Consider the following 17,826-nt stretch of genomic DNA (forward strand, 5'->3'; position numbering starts at 1 on the left):
TTTTATAAATTTTTTTTGTTCGTCTTCAAGATAGACTAAATATTGCATTGATCCAACTCAAATAAATGATCAAAGATATGTAAAATCCATGATGGCTGTCGAAAATATTAACGATAAGAAAGAACACTCTTTGATCAATAATACGAAAAAATATAAACGAAAAATTGATAAATCAAAACTCAATAACATTGATATTGTGTTTTTAGACGATTTTGATAAGATTGGATGCACAGAAAATATAGAAGCTCGAGAGGAAAAAAAATTAAGAGAAAATTTATCTGTTAGTCAGCGTATACAAGTATCTTTTTTAGTTATTCTTGCAATAACTAACTTATTAATTTATACAATAGCATTTTGTACAGGAAAGAAATTAACCAAATCTAAGTAACTTTAATTGGAACTCGAATATGGTTATGGATAGCATGATACCAATCTTTTACATCAACTGGAATTGAAACATTTCGAAATTTTCCATATGCAGGGTAGCCGATTGCTCGAATTGAATTGTAACCAAGCGGATTTTCATAAGATTTTTGACATGATGAATAGATTATCCAACCTCCTAGATAAGAATAACATATAAAATCTTTCAAAAATGTGTGCAACTTACCTGGTGGAATAGTAACATCATAATTAATATAGTGTTTACAGCCATTTCCCACTTGATTAAGTTCATAAATAGGATAATCATACCTTTTATGGCCAACTTTTGTAAATGTTCCATTCAGAAAGGGAGAGGAAAGCACTACTTCATTTAGGGAAGAAGAAGACTTTGACTTTAATATCATTTTTGGAAGTGAGTACTCTTTATATGGATAACTTTTCCAAGTACTGAGTTCCATCCATGGTACATTTCCATACAAAAATGCAAACAAATAAATACTAATAAATAGAGCAAAAAATGACATTGATAAAACTTTCAATAATTAATCAGAGTTCAATTTTTAATAAGCGAAAATATCTTACCAGTTATTAATGCGCATTTTCTTAAATATTTAATCTTTGCGATTTTTTTTTTCCTGACAAATGTATTCCTTGTTCTCATAGAATATTTTTTTATTAAGCGGTGAATGATAAGAATTTCAAATTTTCAAGTTAATTAAAACTTTTAAATTAGTAGGCAGACTTAACTTTTCTTCAAAAGCGATTTCCCCCACATCATTAAGGTTCAAAATTGTGACTTTTCATTGTTTTATATTTACAATATAAATCTTTGCCACACCAATTTTGTTAATTAATTAGAGTAACGACTAATTGTAATAATTTACCTTCATTTTTATAAATAGTTGAAACAAATTTTACCTTTACGCAATTAAGCTTTGCAAAAATTCTATTTTTCGTATATCGTTTTTATTAAAAAAAAAACTTGGCGGCCATAAATGTTTTGATCTTTAATTTGAAGCAGCTCAAATCATTCAAAATTCGTATTAACAAAAAGAATTATTTATAATGCTGATATGAATGTCATTTATTGATCTTTTATGGAGCAAATAAAGGATGAAATATTTTTTAAAAAAGATGAATGCTGGAAAGAAAGTGAAAAAAAATTTCTAGAAAATGAGTGGCGAAATTCAAAAGGATCTTTGGAATCAATTGTTTCTTCCAATTCACCTAATAATTCGGCATTTACAGTACGTTCAAAATTATCTCAAGATTCTCATTCTGATGAATATTCAGTCATGATAGATGATGATGCCCCTGTAGACGAAGAAATATATTTTCAGTTTTCAGACATATCAATTATCAATCGAGTTTTTTGCGATATCTCATCAGTTAAATACACAACTTACTCAGAAATAAAACATATCTTTTATTTCTTGAGCTTTTTCTTTTTTATACTTTCCATATTTTTATTCGAAAGGAGTTGGAATGGAGTTACAAAGGTTAAAGTATACTATGATAATTTTGGAAACTTTCCACTATTATTTAAGAATAATGAATACTCTTCGAATTTAAGTGAAATCGAATACGAAAATATTTCTGAAAACAGCAAACTTTATGAGTTTACTGTTGACCGTACTTTACAAGAACCGATTTTTGTATTTTACGGGATTAATGGGTTTTTTAGCAACACTAAAGAATTTGTGGGTTCTAAACCTCCTGAAATATTTGGGTATGGCTACAAGTGCACCCATATACTATCCATTGATGATATTTTAAGGTATAGACCCGATTTTAGGATTCATCTTGCAGAGTTTTTTAGAGTACCCATTAATTTCAACTTCACTCAAATTGACAGTATTTTTTCCAATAATAAAAAATCAAGAATTTTCAAAATGAGTAAAAAAAATAATTCTATTAATAGAAATATTCTATGCGGACTTCCAATTTATTCTCTCTTTACAGATGAATTCGAGTTAACAAAAAAAGGCTCAAGTAAGGAAAAAATACAAATCAGGGCCATCGATTTTCCAGAAGATCAATGGAAGTATAAAATGCTCCACAGTTTTAGGCAATTTATTTCTGGAGCAATTAATAGCAAATTCTTAAATCAGTCACATAGATATGAGAAAAAATCAAATGACAAGATTCCAAAATTATCTATGATGTTGTCAAGATGGTGGAGCCAAAGTATTTCTCCAAACTTCATTAAGCCATATGGTATAATTAGCTCTTCATATGAATATAGCAGTATGGAAGATATGATTTTGTATCCCGGCTCGTATGAACTTCATTTTATTTCAAATTTATTCCCAAACAATGCGTGGGGGGCTGAAAAGTATGTATTATTTATGAATTTATCAGTGTTTGGAGGAGAGCAATACTTGGCAGCTGTAATTTGTCTGTTTATAGCAATAGTCTATGCTCTTATTATTTATTTTAATCCAAAACGTGCTCAAATTATAATTATCAAAAATAGAATTGATCAAAATATCTAACTAATAAAAGAACTTCAATACGTTTTAGATGATTAAGTAATAGTTTATATGACTGAATGGTAGATTGAAATCTTTTCTTAAATATTATAGTTCATTCAGACATTGGAATTTAATGCTCAGGTGCATGTAGTTACCTTAGAGCTCACATTAGGCGCTTACCCCACACATTGCATATTAAGTTTTCTAAAATATTTGTTTTTCGAAGGCAGCGGAAAAAAATCATTAAAAAACATTATTTATTTTGATAGTTATATAAATATATTTATTCTTAAGATTGTTTTCTAACAATGACTTCTACATATGATTCTATTGGAGGAATGGGCATGATGGATAAATGCTACTTTACAGGGAAAAGCGATCTTCTTAATTGGCTAAATTCATATTTCAATTTAAATGTTTCTAGAATTGAAGACTGCGCAAGCGGAGCAATTTATTGTCAAATTGCAGATGCAGTATATTATTACCAAGTCCCAATGAAAAATGTAAATTGGGGTGTCAAACATGATTTTCAATATTTACATAATTATAAACTACTGCAGCAAGTTTTTGGAAAAGTTAATCAGCCAAAATATATTGATATTAATAAGCTTATTAAGGGAAAATATCAAGATAATCTAGAGTTTTTGCAATGGATGAAGGGATTATTTGATGAATCTGGAGCAATTGATCGTGACTATGACGCTATAGGAAGAAGGAGCCTTGGAAAAGGGCCTTTTCCACAATATTCTGGGCAGGTGATTCCTATTGCCAGTATTCAGAATACTTCGGCTGATTCCTCATTAAATACAGCAATTAACAATTCTAATCTGGCACCAAACTCCAAAAATTCTAACACTAAAAATATGTTGCCATCAAAAAATACTGAAATAGAAAAATTAAAAAAGTCGCTTAGGAAAGAAATAGAAGAGAAGGAAATCGTAGATAAGGAAAGGATGTTTTATTTTAATAAACTTAGAGCAATTGAAATATTATATGAAGAGTTAAATGAAAAAAAAATTCCTTTCATGTCTTTGAAAGATATCTCTGAAATATTGTACGATAGTAACGATATAGATTTAGAAAGCTTCTCTAGGAAAATTATCGATTCAGCAACAATTAATAGTAATGGATTAACAAGTACTACTTCTGGGGTGGAAGAGCAATAAGAGAAGTAATTAAAATAATTGAATACATTTAGTTGCAAAATCTTTGTTAAGTCCAATTAAATTATATCTTAACCCTTCTTTCTCTTCTTAATCTTAATATTCGATTTAACTGCATTTAATAGTTCAATTGGTTCAACACTTTGATCAAGCTGCACTTGTTCCAGGCTCTCGCAAATACGATCCGAAAAAGAGGCCTTTTCTAATTTAGATTCATGTTGAGTCTCATACTCATCAAACTCGGCATTTTTAATTTCCATATTGCTGGGACTTGAAAAAGCAATGGAACTTGATACTTCATTATCTGATTTATCTGGTTCATTATTAGATAAAATTTGCATAATTAAAGGTGGATTCGCATCAAATTCTGTTTCGGTTCTTTTCGAATTTGTATTAAATTGATCTATAACAATTTTCCCTTTATTATCAGAACATTTTAATCTTTTTAGGTATTCTCCATCAAAAGCTTTTTTAAATTCCTGATGAAGTTTTTCACTGTGTATTGTTGCAATCTGAATTGCAAAATTGATTTGATTCAAACTTAACTTGGCACCTCCGAATTTACTGATTCCACAGACTTCTTGTTTATCGTTAATAGATATATGAATTATTGTATCTGAAATGCTTTCTTCATCTGAATTTGGATCGACAATATATGAGAGCCCTTCCTTGCCATTAATGTACCCTATGGAAATAGAGAGGGGAAAGTGATGAACATTGAAAGGAATCATTTCCAACTTTCGAATTGTATTTTCCAACCTTTGATAATCCCTTTCTCCAAATCCTTCGCATTTTGATTTTTTCAGAAAACTATCTACATCTATTTCATTATATCTATAGTGCTTTAGTCCCGATAATGTAGCCATTAAACATGCATCAAACAAATTACCATCGTCAAAAAGCACATGTATCTCACATTTTACTGACCAAACACAAACTCCTGATAATATACATAGAATCTCAGTATCAATCGCTCCAGTTTCTTTCAGTATTCTCTCAATATAATTGGCAATTTCAGTCCCCAAAGTTGTTCTGTTATGACGAAATGCGTGGCTTGTAGGGTTTATACTTAAAGGACCTATATCCACTGTAAATGAAATAAATCCTTCAGAAGATCTTTCTTGGCTGGGAGCTACAAGTTCACTTTTTACTACACTTAATACATGAGTTCGACCTATATTAACTTCTACTTCGCCGTAGTTCTTGTTTAAATTAATTTTTACGTTTCTGTATTCATTCATTGTCCTACCATCAAGCCTAAGGCCGTATTCACGGACAGAAACGATGAAAGTATCCATTTTTATGCTTTTAATGAATAATTTCTTACATTTGCAATTATTATCTATTTTATAGAAAATTGGCCAAAGGCGCTAAAGGCACAGAATGTTCATTCAAATGTTTTTCTTAAATTAATTTATGGCTGCTAATGAAAAATTTGATGTATTAAGATCTCCGCATTTTAAAAAACCAAAGTTTGGCTACGATGTCATTGAGATCTCATCTGATTCTTCTATTGAATCTAAATTAGGGGATATTTCTTCAAATAATTATCTTAAATTAGAAACACCAATTTATTTAAATAAACTCAACTTTGAAAAAAAAAATTTGAAAAATTTATCGTTTAAATCTTTGTTTGTAGTAAATGATTGCACACCTATTGAGAAATCAGTTTGGAGAATTAAACATATTTTATTTTCAAGTTATTTGGCAGATGTTAACTGGGTAATTAATGAAATAGGGGATTCTGAGTTAATTTGTGAAAATATTGAATCCATACTTTTTGTTTCTCATGGTTTTGACAATCCACAAAATTATAAATTGAAAAATTTCAATAAAGTGAAAAACAAAAAGATTTCAACATATTCTCCATATCTGAAAGTTCCCTACGGCGTATTTCACCCAAAATTTATTTTATTAGTGTTTGAACATCTAGTTCAGCCTAAAAAGAACTTTGTTAGGTTCGTTGTTACATCCGCCAATCTTATTCAACAGGACTGGGAGCTAAAGATACAATCAATATGGGTACAGGATTTTTTCCATAGTATTGAAAGGAAAGATTGTGAATTCTTAGATTACTTACAAGAATTCCTAAAAAATATTCTTAATGGATCTAAACTGAAAGATTTTTGGCTGAGCAAAGTTCAAGAATTCAACTTCGAGGATGCAACCGTAAAATTAGTTGCTAGCGTTCCCGGCTATTTTTTTGGTGATGAGATGTTCATGTGGGGGCATCTTAGAGTTAGATCTTTGATAAAGAGATTTGTTTCAAAAGACCAAGATAAATCAGATGAATTAAGAGAAAAGCGAGAAAGAATTGTCCTTCAGTTTTCGAGTCTTGGAAGAATATCCGAGAAATGGTTATACACTGAGTTAGCTTCGTCGCTTTCAGAAATACCTGGAACTGAGCTTGAAATTATTTTCCCTACAGTTGAACAAGTTGTAAACTCGATAGAGGGAATTAATGGCGGTGGGTCTTTACCTGTAAAGAAAGAATATATTTGTAAACCTTGGATAAAAAAGTTACTCCATAAATGGGGCACAGGAACTATGAAAAAGAATGCCACAGATGAGAAAGTAATACCTCACATAAAAACTTTTCTTAAATATAAAATATTTGGTAATGCTATTAAAATTATTTGGCTAGTCCAGGGAAGTTATAATTTAAGTAATGCAGCTTGGGGGCAAATACAAAAAGATGGATCTCAATTCTGCATTAGGAATTATGAGCTTGGAATATTTATTCATAAGGATCAGTTTGAATTTGAAAGGTATTTTAAACTTAATGAAGAATTTCCAAAGTTTTTTTGGAAAAGAAAAAGTAATTGTTCATTAATTTCGGAGATAAATGCCAATCAACCTAATGTACTTTTGAATTTTCCTCTTCCTTTCAAGTTACCTCCGAAAAGATACTCGAATAGTGACCACCCTTGGAATATAGAGCTATTAATGTAACTTAGAGCCAATTTTAAGTTTTTCAACTTCCTTGTACAGAGTAGCCAGCTCATTCTTATATAAGCTTACTAATCTCTCATGCTTGCACTTGATATCTACGCCATTATCTTTATTATTAGGGCATTCAGAGTATTTGGTATATTTGGAGCTAATCATTTCATTTATTATAGACCTCCATTGAAATAAACGTCTATTTTTGCTGTTCTCCAAAACAGCCGTACTTTCTGGTTTGATTTTTTCAGGTGTTTTAGCAAATCCCGAGTTTGTATCGGCTAATTCTGAAAAGTAACTTGCACTGGAAGACCTAGACTCTTTGGGTGTTGACTCATACTTCTCTATCTTTGCTAATAATTCGTGTATTAGCTCTTCACGTCTTTGAAGTTCTTGTAGAACTCTTTCAAACTCTTTTGCTATATGATCATCATTGTTTTCCTGGAACTTTATCTCTAATAATTCATCAGGCATCCAATATTTTTCCTTATATTTAGAGCAAATCAAATCAACATTTGAAAAATTCTGATTAAAAAGCAAACCTAACTCTTTCCTTATTTTGTACTGTTCCAATATCAGTTTACCGAACCTTATATCAATTTGCTCTTGATTTAAATTCATTTCTTACATTTTTTTTTAATAAATATTTTTTAGTACGTGCCCTCATTTTTGTACCCCAGTTCATGATAAATGACCAAACAAGTTTCAAATAATAAACGTAGAAGAATAAAAGCTAAATTATAATAATTACTAATAAAATGGTGAGTTGTCTTTGGAGAAAACAATATATAAGATCACTATTAAGCTAGATAGCAGGTAAATAAACTATTAAGGACATTTAGGCCTATCTTTGATAGGGTACTGGTACAGAGAATACATCCAAAAGCTGTCACGAAAAGCGGAATTTTACTTCCTGAGTCAATAAATAAGGGAGGCAAAGGTTTCTTTATGGCAAAGGTGTTGTCAACTGGAACTGGGAAAATAAATCAGTTTACAGGTGAATATAATAAATGTCTCTTGAAACCCGGAGATACAGTGATTGTTCCAGAATATGGTGGAATTCATATTCAACAATTTTACGAAGAAGTTAATCATGGGACTTCATTAGATTTAATGGTTTATAAAGAAGAAGATATTTTGGGTATTTTTGAAAACGATAGTAAGAATAATGTCAATTAAAAGCTCTAATTAAATTTTTTTTCAAAGAGTGTTTTTGTCACTAAAATTCTTTCAATTCTTCTTCAAGCTTTTTATAATCTTCTAATTCAGCCTCAATAAATCCAATATTTTGTTTTGATTCCACAATATTGGTAACATTTATGGTTTTTTTACTAAAGTTCGGCTCTTTTTTTGTATTTTTTAAAAATTCTGAAATATATCTGCCCATATTTGAATTTTCATCAGTTTGAATTCCTAGTATTTCACATAGCTCTTTAACCCAGGAGATTATCTTGGTTGTACATCCAATAGATATCTTCTTTCTTTTAGTTTTCCTTTCTAATGATTTCAATAATGTTTTAATCAATACATTTACATAAAACAAATAGTCGTTTTCTGACTTTACTTTGCTTTTCAGTAGATTAACTGACGTAACAATATCATATACTGCTACTTTGTTTTTCTCTCCAATTTTATTATTAGATCCTTTCTTTTTTTGCTTAAGGCAAGAAATTCTTATACATGGTTTAACATTATCAAATATTTGTTCATTAGTTGAATTAAAAATAACATTTATGGATGGGAAAATGTTATTAAAGATTTGAGAATTTATATCCGAATTAGATTCGGATTTTTTATCAAACATTTTTTCCTTAATTTTTTTGTACGCGTACATTGCATGGTTACTCTTTTTATTATTAATCTCCCAATTAGAAATGATTTCAAGCGTCTTATTTTCAGCAGCTTGAAATGGATTTATTAACTTTATATCAAGGGTCAAATTCTCAATATTTTTATTTTGATTGTAAATCAAATATATTTCTTGAAACAACTCAATTTGGTTGTTTTCATCCAAAGCGCAATATTCAACCCCACTTAAATTAACAAACTTTCCCGATAACAAAATAGAACTTTCATTAGTTGCACCTCTTTCTATCATTGAAACTATTTTATTATATCCATTTGCTCCATGAAACTCTTTATCGAAGCCGTTTGTAAAGCTAAGCAGTTGGTATGCATTATTAATTGTTGGAATTGAAGAGCATTCTACATCCAATAGCCTATCTTTGCATTTTTCACAGATCCCAAGTTCTAAATTAAAAAAGAGACGGGTGTCTACTCTTTCGCATATTAACACATTTTTGCATCCATCAAAAGTGGGCAGGACTTCGGTATTTTCATTGCTTTTTGTAACTTTGTTTAAAGTTTGGCTTGATGAGTTTAAAATATTAAAAAGTATTAGTTGATACAAAACCAAGATATAAATGCTTCTAAGGTGAAACAAATACAGTGTTTTCATAACTGGGAAAAATAAAATAATCCTTAATTTGACCAATACTTAGAAATCATATTTTTAGATACCTGTATCCGAATTGAGCGCCACTGCAAACCATGCACCACAGTCGGAAATCGCTGTTTAAATTTTCATTAATTAGAGCTGTCAAGTGCTAATTTTACACAAATTAGAGACAAATGATTTATAAAAAGGAAATTAAAACAAATATCTTAAAATTATATGTAAAGTTCCTAAACTATAGTAAGGATACAATTACAAATTATGATTGATATCCCAGACAAAGCTAAATATTTTTGAAAATAATTGATGTCAATCATTGATATGTTCCGTATATTCCTTCCGAGTCATTCATTAAAAGTCAAATATTTTGACCAAGGTTAATCAAAGTAGTCACTCTTCACCTGCTTCGTTACTAATATTGAAGTACCTAACTTCATAGGAACCTTTGCTTGTTGCAACTACACGTAGAAAGTCTCTAATTTGTTGTTTCTTAAGGTATTTCTTAGTTAGATACTTTAGGTATCTCTTTGACATTGGAACTTCGCTCAATACAGTAATACGACCCTTTTGGCGAGAGATCTGAATCTTCGTGCCTAGCTGTCCGCACTTACCATCCACTTTTATGCGATCATGGAAGAACTTCTCGAGCCCAGATGCATCGATGATATTATCTTGCATAGGAGCAGTGCAGTCAACAATGAAACGTTGAGTTTTATGAGCCTTTGTTATAGGAGCCATTTTATCTCTATAATCAACTTGAAAATGCAATGATAATAATTTTAGTAAAATCTCTATAAAAAATTATCCGACAAGTTTTGTACAATTCTGTATAGGCAGCGAAATTTTTCACTACCAAAGCTTAATTCATTAATTTGATATAAATAACTATTATATTCCATTTAATTAATTAATAGTTAGCCGCTATACATTAATCTCGTCTCTAATTATTTTTGCGCCATTTATTGTTCAACTTTTAATTATTAAAATAAGACTTTTTGTTATATTTATAGACAAAAACGTGGTGGTACCCATAACTTGGGCGCCTTAATATATCTGAATAGTAGTTTATGTTGGGGGAAATCATCATAGGCAAATTGAATATTTTTGAGATTCCAAGTTAAAATTATAAAATTTGGATAAGACATTCGTTTTACAAAGAAATTTGGTTCGTATTTTTATATCAGCGTATGAATCTGTATATGAACAAAATTCGTGAATGCAGTATTTTTATTTCCAACTTGATGAAGAGTTGAATGCTTTCAAGTATTAGAATATAGCTATCCAATTTTATCCGCATTAATCTCGGAGTTGCAACAATTATTATCTTGTATATTAACAATATTTAAGCTCTCTTTTCAAAATGTTAAACATTCCAAGTACGGTTGACGACCCTAACTATCGTTACAAGATGCCTAAATTGGTATCAAAAATTGAAGGCCGCGGAAATGGTATTAGAACGAAAATTGTTAATATGGCAGATATTGCTAGATCGCTTAAAAGACCACCTGCATACCCTACGAAGTTTTTTGGATGCGAACTTGGTGCATTAAGCAAATGGGAGGATAAGGAAGAAAAAAGCATCGTAAACGGAGCACATCAACAGAATGATCTCCAACGGTTAATGGACAAGTTTATTCAAATGTATGTCCTATGCCCAAATTGTGAGCTGCCTGAGATTGACATAATTGTTAAGAAGGAGCGTGTTAGTTGCAAATGTAATGCTTGTGGATATATTGGAGCATTGGATAACAATCATAAAATCACCACATATATTTCAAAGAACCCTCCAGGTGGCGTTGAAAGTACAATGGGAAGTAAAAACAAAAAGGAAAGGAGGGAGAGAGATAAGGATCGCAGTTCTGAGGGCTGCAATAATAGTAATGGCTCTACAGCAGCTGATAATGAGAAACCGTCTAAACATAAATCTAAAAAGGCAAGTAAGAAGAGCAGCAAAAAATCTCCCCATGAGTTAGATATATTTGAGAAGGATGTCTTGACATTTGAAAGTCCAGAGATAGTCGATGTTATTGAACGCCTAACCAATTTCATGCAAAAGAATGAGGAGGTAAGTCCCGAAGACTTTTTTTCCGAGTTACGGGTCTTGCAAGTATCACAAGATTTTGATGAATTTATGAGGTTTTCTGTATTATTAGCTGTGCTATTTGGATTGAAAGATCCAATTGATCCAAAAGTATTTAAATTAAGGATCCCTTATATTTCAAAAGCCGTAGAGGGTTCGTTAAGGTCAAATGCAATTATTTCTATATTTGAATCATATTGTGTTGAAAAGAATCCAAGCACATTAGCAACATATCCATATTTAATACAACAGCTGTATGATGCTGATATTTTATCCGAGAAAGTGATCTTGAAATATTATCAAAAAGATGCTCCAACATCTTGGGTATCTGGATGTTCTACCCAAGACACATTTGAAAAGGCTAAAAAATCTTGTGAGCCGTTTGTCGATTGGTTGCTCGATGGTAGCAACGATGAATCTGATCTGAGCGATGAAAACAATGATGATTATGATACAAATAACTCCGATATTGACGAAGACGATTCTCATTCGCCTGTTAGGAGCTCTCGAGTAAAGGTCAAAAGCTTGAATCTTTCAGAAAAACTTGATAGTTATAAGTTTGAAAGTTGCTCTGGTTCTGAGGATGACGGATCTCTAACTAAAAACGTGGAGAATTCTCAGTCTCAGAATAGTGACTCTGACCTTGATATTGACAATATCTGATTGGGTTGTTATTAGCATTAGTATTATTGATGAACTTTGAATTTAGATAGCTATTTTTAATACTTTTAAAACTTATTAACGTCGTTAATTACTTATCCTTCTGTATTGGTTTTTTCTGTCACTTATTTTGCTACTATTTTATTGTTCACAATTCATTCTGTTTTACTTCAATTTGTTACTTTGATGTTTGGGAGCGCCCGAATTTGTGATTATTTGACTAGGGGGATAAGGAAACAAATTTAAACAATTAATTTTTAATAGATTCTAGTAAAATTGATTGCATCAATCTTATGAGTTCAAATGAAGTTGAAGATAATCAAAATAGGAACAAAGAGAATGACTCATTCTGTATTTTAAGTAGAGAATACCTGCCTAAGGAAAGATGTTTAATGGAAACATGGAATAATGAAATTAGAATACGGATTCAGTATGAATTTACAAATCATCTTCCTGTATTATTTCTATCTGAAAATTCTGAACTAGTCAAAAGGTCTCAATCTTGTTTACAAAAAATTGTATTTGAATTACTTACAAGCGTATTGTTTTATTTGGATATTCCCTACATAACAGCGATAGAGTTTCTCGAAAATTGTTCCATTGTATCTTATTTAAAAATATGCAAAATTTTGGGTTACGACTTTATTGGAAAGGATGAGCTTGATATTCAAGAAGTACCAACTGAATCTCTGAAAGATGAATTTAACGTATTCATTTCTGACCCAAGTAAAGCTATCGACATTAATTTGCCATCTTTTAGTTCTTTTGTTGAAGATCACATCACACCTCTAATAATGGATGCTGTGTGGCTTATTCAAATGAGTGTACATAGCAACGAATCGAATAAAAACTCAATCTGGATAGAATTCATGTCTAGACTCTGTAGAGGAAATATAACTTCGAGAGAAAGACCGCTTCCATCAATCCCAAAGAGCGTGAAACTCATTAGTATAAAAGATATTGTATCGTATCTTGATCTTGGAAAATCTGATAACATGAAAATCACGGAATCGTTAATTTCTTCTAAATTTAAACTTCAGCAAAAGTATGTAAGAGATAGAACAAGACTATGTTTTACTGTAGATTCCTTTACAACCCAAAGAGAGTGTTTAAATGGGTTTTCTATTCTGGGAGTACTAATTAAATACTTATTTGATCAAATAAATTTTTTTTCTGATCTAAATATTGATGAACCCACCTCTCAAATTATATATGAAAGAGATTATTCCAACAATCCTAAAGGCACAAATTATGTAAATGAGTATTCAGAAAATATAAACGATAAAAACAATAGTCATACTAATTTAAACCTGTCAAATTATTTGATGAAATCCATTTGGAATATAATTCTAAGATATGATCTCTCAATACAAAGAAGTGTTGGATTAATTTTTGAAGTTTTTATTTCAATAATTTCGGGGTTCATTGATACAAAAAATAACTTAAATGATCTAGATACTCGACTATTTGTTCTATTAGATAAGTTACTTGCTATCTTCCCAGAGAAAATTGTTAGAAAGTCTTTCATTATTTTCATTGAACATATTTCCAATATTTGTAGCTCAAATAAGGGACCTAAGGATTCCGATAGCTTAAATACGGAAAATATTGGAAATTATGCTTACAGAACAAATCCATGGATTATTACTGATAAAAAAGGCTTTAAAGACATTCTTGATTTGCCATTCTTTGTGCTTACTTCTTTTTTAATTAAAAAAGGGTTTTTTGAACTAAGCGATTATTTCAGAGAGAAGTTGGTAGAATGGGATGATATTTTTTGGTCAGATTTTAAGGTAGATAAATATTCATTAAAAAACACAGATAATTTTTCAAACTTATTTGATGCTCAGGGTTTTTTCTTTCCTCCAAAAACATTGGAAAATATTAACAGCATTTATAAGTATTATCATTTATATTTTAATTCTCAATTAAGTAAAATAGAAGAGTCTGAAAAAGATTTTAACTTAGAACTGCTATTGAGAGAAATTTTGAGAAATGAAAGGTTTAACGATGAGATCAATTTTTCGAATATTTCGATTATTCTTTCAGAGTTAATACTTACTCCATCAATTTTATTTGCAAATGCATTTTTTGCTGATTATTTTTTGGAAGAAATTTGCGTTGATGAAGATGAAATATACTTTGTTTCCAAAATATCAAAGAATTCTGAAATAATTCAAGAAATAACTGACTTTACGGGTATGCCATTTAGCATTATAAATTTATCAAGTAATATATTGAAAAAAAAAATAGAATTAATAATCAATGATATTGAAAGTAAAGTTAAAGATAGTGAAAAGTCATCTAACCTGATATTGCAATACAAAAGGTTCTATTCATTAACTGAATGGATTAGCAAATATTGCAAATACCATTTATTTCAAAAACATCCAAGCTGCATTCCCATTTTTCTTGAGCTGCACTTGGTCTTTGTCAAAGAATTTAACAATGGGAAACTTTCTGAATTATTTGAGTCACAAGAATTGAGCTCAATAAATGGATACAAGTGCCCATCTGAACTATTGTTTGAAGTTTCATCTTGCATTATCTTCCCTGCGATTTCACTCCTACCCAAGAGTCCTTCAATTCCTGAAATGTTGAAAAACTCCATATTCGGTGAGATAGACATCAAGTATAGATACCAAATTTACAGAAGGTTAATGGTATTTAGTTACAATAGGTATCCTATGAATTACCAATGGGTTAGTGTAAAAAAAATACTTTCAAAGTATTTGAAGGGAGTTACAAAAGATATAATAAATAACAAAAATGATAATAAACATTCAAACAGCATAAAAAGAAGACCACCTGTTCAAATCAGATTATTAATTTCCAATATTATTGGTTTATCTTACACAAATCCGCTTGCAGTTTGCGATACGATCATTAATCAATGTAACAATTATGATAATATGATACCTCTTTTAATTGAGATACTTGGAAATAATATTGATGAAATATGTTTTGATGTAATGATATTTACAATAATAAACTTTATTCTTTCAAGACCCACCTACATGATTGATTGTAGATCAAGTAATAGTGATTTAAATTGTTCAAGATTTGGCAATCGTGGAATTGCAAAATTCGTCGCATTATTGCTAACAAAAAGAAAAGTACCAAGGGAAATTTTAAAGAATTTTTTGCAAACTATTACTTATCGTATAGATGAAACTTTTTATGGTAATGAATACTCTGTAAAAATTCCAAACAATTTCTTAGACATTTGTTTTTGGAAGCAATTATTAGAAATTGTATTATCAGCTCCAATACTTGACTTGTCTGTATTAACTGGAAAGCAGATCCAAAGCCTTGCAGGAGGGCCATTATTATTTCAACTATTTCTTTCTCAACATGAAGAAGATAATTTCGGAGCAATGAACGAGCACTCTTTTTTTAATTCTTTATTAGACAATAATTCATATGCTAAACAAAATTGTGATTTATTTATTTCTATCTTAAAGAATGGAGAGATTCAAAGTAAGGAGGTTCTTTTTAGAATTGCAAAACTCAGGTCCGAAATATTATGGGATGTTCCAAGTAATTTAAACATGGATATTAAACTTTTAATTAACCTTTCTGACGAGCTGCATTGGTGTTGCATACAAACAATTGAATTATTGAAAAGGTCATTTGATCCTGAATCATATAGAAACTTTATTTTGAATATTTCAAACTCAAGATATAGCTTTGAAGAAATTGTAACTCAGACCTTTTTATACCTAGATATACCAACTGCATGGTCTTTTCTTAGGAATGGAATTAGGAAATCTAACATAATTCAAGTTGACAGAGAAATTTTGGTACAAGAAGATGGATTATTGGATATTGATCATGAGGCAATAAAGTGCATTAAAACTTACATTCTAAAGAAAAGTGAGATGACCTTTTTGAATAATGAGGTTTTCATGGATTTTTATATTTTATTCTGGTATCTTGATTTATCTGATATTTCTCTCCCATACCAACATTATTCAGAAAAACTATTTGATTTATATTCTGAAATATTATATTACAAAGAAAACATAGACAGGATTTTGGCACAAAATATTGTAGATCATAAGACAGACACTTTTATTGAGAAGTGTAAGATCGAATTTTTTTTGAATCCTAATAATATTAAACTCTTACCAAGTTATACTAAAAACAAAAATCATTTAACAAGGCAAGTTAGGGATGCAATTAAACCATTTGAAAAGAGGCTCAGAAAGCTTTATAGTTGTTACAATGCATTAGCTTCAGAATATATTAAACTCTCTAAGAGAAGCGACTTTATAAGTCAATTCCTAGATTCAGACCATGGAATTAATAGATTCAAAGATGAGTTAAATGAATCTTTAAAGTGCCATGATTTTTCTGAGCATGAAAAAAAAATTCAATCTTTTATGATTTGGATTTGTAAGGATTTTATTGCGCCTAGAGTAATTCACTCTGAAACTGATGCATTATTCACATATTTTTGGATCGAAAGGTTCGTTCTTGACGAAGAAAGAGGTATTTTTTCTTCTAATAAATACCTTATTGAATCATTTTTGATATTAACAACCAAGCATATTTCTTCCTTGATAAGGTCATCGACTCCTCGTGAATCTCAGCTTCTTGGCTTATTTTTTAAGGAGATATTCGCATATATTAAAAGATTTATTTCTAAATTTAGGTCAGGCATAAATGCTGATAATAACCAAAAAGGAGAAACAACGTTTAAAGTTTCTCCCAACAATATCCCAGTAACTGATTTAGATAGGCTCGAGTTTGAAACTGATACAAATGGAAAGAATTTAAACAACATTTTAGATAATAAAGATTCATTAATTGATGGTACAAAATGCAGCGAATCAATTGAAAATAAAGATTCTGATTGTTCAAAATTATTTGAAAAAAAATCATTAGAAAACTTTGACCAAAAAATGAGTTTAATTAACGAATCATCACAAGAAATAAAACTTGACTCTTCTATCTATGAGCCTAGTAAACTAGATGTGTTGGCAGAAAAAAATGAAAGCAATAACGGGCTAGAATATATTGAAATATTTAAGGGAAAAAGTTGTAATGAAATTGAGAGCTTGACTCAAAGAACAACTGATTCAATTCTGAACAATTTTCTCTACGAATGTGAAAGGAATATCATGATTTCCTTATCCCTTGGATTGGGACTATTATCAGAAAGATCACCTGAAGACCTCCCTGAATGGGCCCATACATTAAGCAGCGTTTGGATGTTATCAAGATTTTACGAATCATTTCCTATATCAGCAATAACAGGTGAATATTTACTAAAAGAGCTACCAAACATCCTTGAATATGCAACAAAAAGACACTGGAATGATTTGAATCTATCAATTACATCATTAATTTTGAAATTAAAACAATGCAGCCCAAATTGGATAAGAAAAAGAGATTTAAAAGACAAAAACTCAAAACAAAATGAATCCGCTCTTACTTTAAAAGTAGCCATAGAATCTACAAAGAAAAATAATTCTAGTTCATCTAATTTGTACCCAGTAACTCCCAGTTCAAAGAATCAAGATGAAAAAATTAATAACAATTCATCACGGTCAGAATTTAAAAGACAAAGACTGAATGTTGACGAATACTGCTTAAACAAAACTAGCCACTCTAACTCCGCAAATTCTATCAGAAGAGAAGAATATAGGAAAAAATAAATAG

At 30.1% G+C, this 17,826-nt stretch overlaps 10 protein-coding genes across 10 annotated transcripts; 6 read left to right on the forward strand and 4 right to left on the reverse strand.

Annotated features, from left to right (window-relative positions):
- Positions 1–380: 380 nt before the first annotated feature.
- Positions 381–908, reverse strand: cgd7_2350 (hypothetical small protein, possible signal peptide; the record flags this gene model as incomplete). Its single annotated transcript, XM_628406.1, has 1 exon — positions 381–908. The coding sequence occupies one exon, from the start codon at positions 906–908 to the stop codon at positions 381–383; it is 528 nt and encodes a 175-aa protein (XP_628408.1).
- A 573-nt stretch (positions 909–1,481) lies between these two features.
- On the forward strand, positions 1,482–2,879 carry cgd7_2360 (eukaryotic membrane protein with transmembrane domains near C- and N- regions; the record flags this gene model as incomplete). The annotated part of the gene is made up of 1 exon (XM_628407.1): positions 1,482–2,879. The coding sequence occupies one exon, from the start codon at positions 1,482–1,484 to the stop codon at positions 2,877–2,879; it is 1,398 nt and encodes a 465-aa protein (XP_628409.1).
- A 287-nt stretch (positions 2,880–3,166) lies between these two features.
- cgd7_2370 (EB1 like microtubule binding protein) lies at positions 3,167–4,024 on the forward strand (the record flags this gene model as incomplete). Its single annotated transcript, XM_628408.1, has 1 exon — positions 3,167–4,024. The coding sequence occupies one exon, from the start codon at positions 3,167–3,169 to the stop codon at positions 4,022–4,024; it is 858 nt and encodes a 285-aa protein (XP_628410.1).
- Positions 4,025–4,092: 68 nt separating this feature from the next.
- Positions 4,093–5,391, reverse strand: cgd7_2380 (RRP45-like archaeo-eukaryotic exosomal rnase, PH domain; the record flags this gene model as incomplete). Its single annotated transcript, XM_628409.1, has 1 exon — positions 4,093–5,391. A coding segment is annotated over one exon (1,299 nt), but the record flags the coding sequence as incomplete, so codon positions are not given.
- Positions 5,392–5,437: 46 nt separating this feature from the next.
- Positions 5,438–6,973, forward strand: cgd7_2390 (tyrosyl-DNA phodphodiesterase 1 (tdp1); the record flags this gene model as incomplete). Its single annotated transcript, XM_628410.1, has 1 exon — positions 5,438–6,973. The coding sequence occupies one exon, from the start codon at positions 5,438–5,440 to the stop codon at positions 6,971–6,973; it is 1,536 nt and encodes a 511-aa protein (XP_628412.1).
- Positions 6,974–7,777: 804 nt separating this feature from the next.
- Positions 7,778–8,143, forward strand: cgd7_2400 (chaperonin 10 Kd subunit, putative; the record flags this gene model as incomplete). The annotated part of the gene is made up of 1 exon (XM_628411.1): positions 7,778–8,143. A coding segment is annotated over one exon (366 nt), but the record flags the coding sequence as incomplete, so codon positions are not given.
- A 40-nt stretch (positions 8,144–8,183) lies between these two features.
- Positions 8,184–9,422, reverse strand: cgd7_2410 (signal peptide, secreted low complexity protein; the record flags this gene model as incomplete). Its single annotated transcript, XM_628412.1, has 1 exon — positions 8,184–9,422. The coding sequence occupies one exon, from the start codon at positions 9,420–9,422 to the stop codon at positions 8,184–8,186; it is 1,239 nt and encodes a 412-aa protein (XP_628414.1).
- Positions 9,423–9,809: 387 nt separating this feature from the next.
- Positions 9,810–10,157, reverse strand: cgd7_2420 (60S ribosomal protein L22; the record flags this gene model as incomplete). The annotated part of the gene is made up of 1 exon (XM_628413.1): positions 9,810–10,157. The coding sequence occupies one exon, from the start codon at positions 10,155–10,157 to the stop codon at positions 9,810–9,812; it is 348 nt and encodes a 115-aa protein (XP_628415.1).
- A 622-nt stretch (positions 10,158–10,779) lies between these two features.
- Positions 10,780–12,162, forward strand: cgd7_2430 (translation initiation factor eIF-5; Tif5p, ZnR+W2 domains; the record flags this gene model as incomplete). The annotated part of the gene is made up of 1 exon (XM_628414.1): positions 10,780–12,162. One exon carries the CDS (start codon positions 10,780–10,782, stop codon positions 12,160–12,162), a length of 1,383 nt encoding a protein of 460 aa, XP_628416.1.
- A 290-nt stretch (positions 12,163–12,452) lies between these two features.
- cgd7_2440 (giant membrane protein) lies at positions 12,453–17,822 on the forward strand (the record flags this gene model as incomplete). Its single annotated transcript, XM_628415.1, has 1 exon — positions 12,453–17,822. The coding sequence occupies one exon, from the start codon at positions 12,453–12,455 to the stop codon at positions 17,820–17,822; it is 5,370 nt and encodes a 1,789-aa protein (XP_628417.1).
- Positions 17,823–17,826: the final 4 nt, after the last annotated feature.

This window comes from Cryptosporidium parvum, chromosome 7 (genome assembly GCF_000165345.1).
Source record: "Cryptosporidium parvum Iowa II chromosome 7, whole genome shotgun sequence".
In the NCBI taxonomy this organism is placed as follows: domain Eukaryota; phylum Apicomplexa; class Conoidasida; order Eucoccidiorida; family Cryptosporidiidae; genus Cryptosporidium; species Cryptosporidium parvum.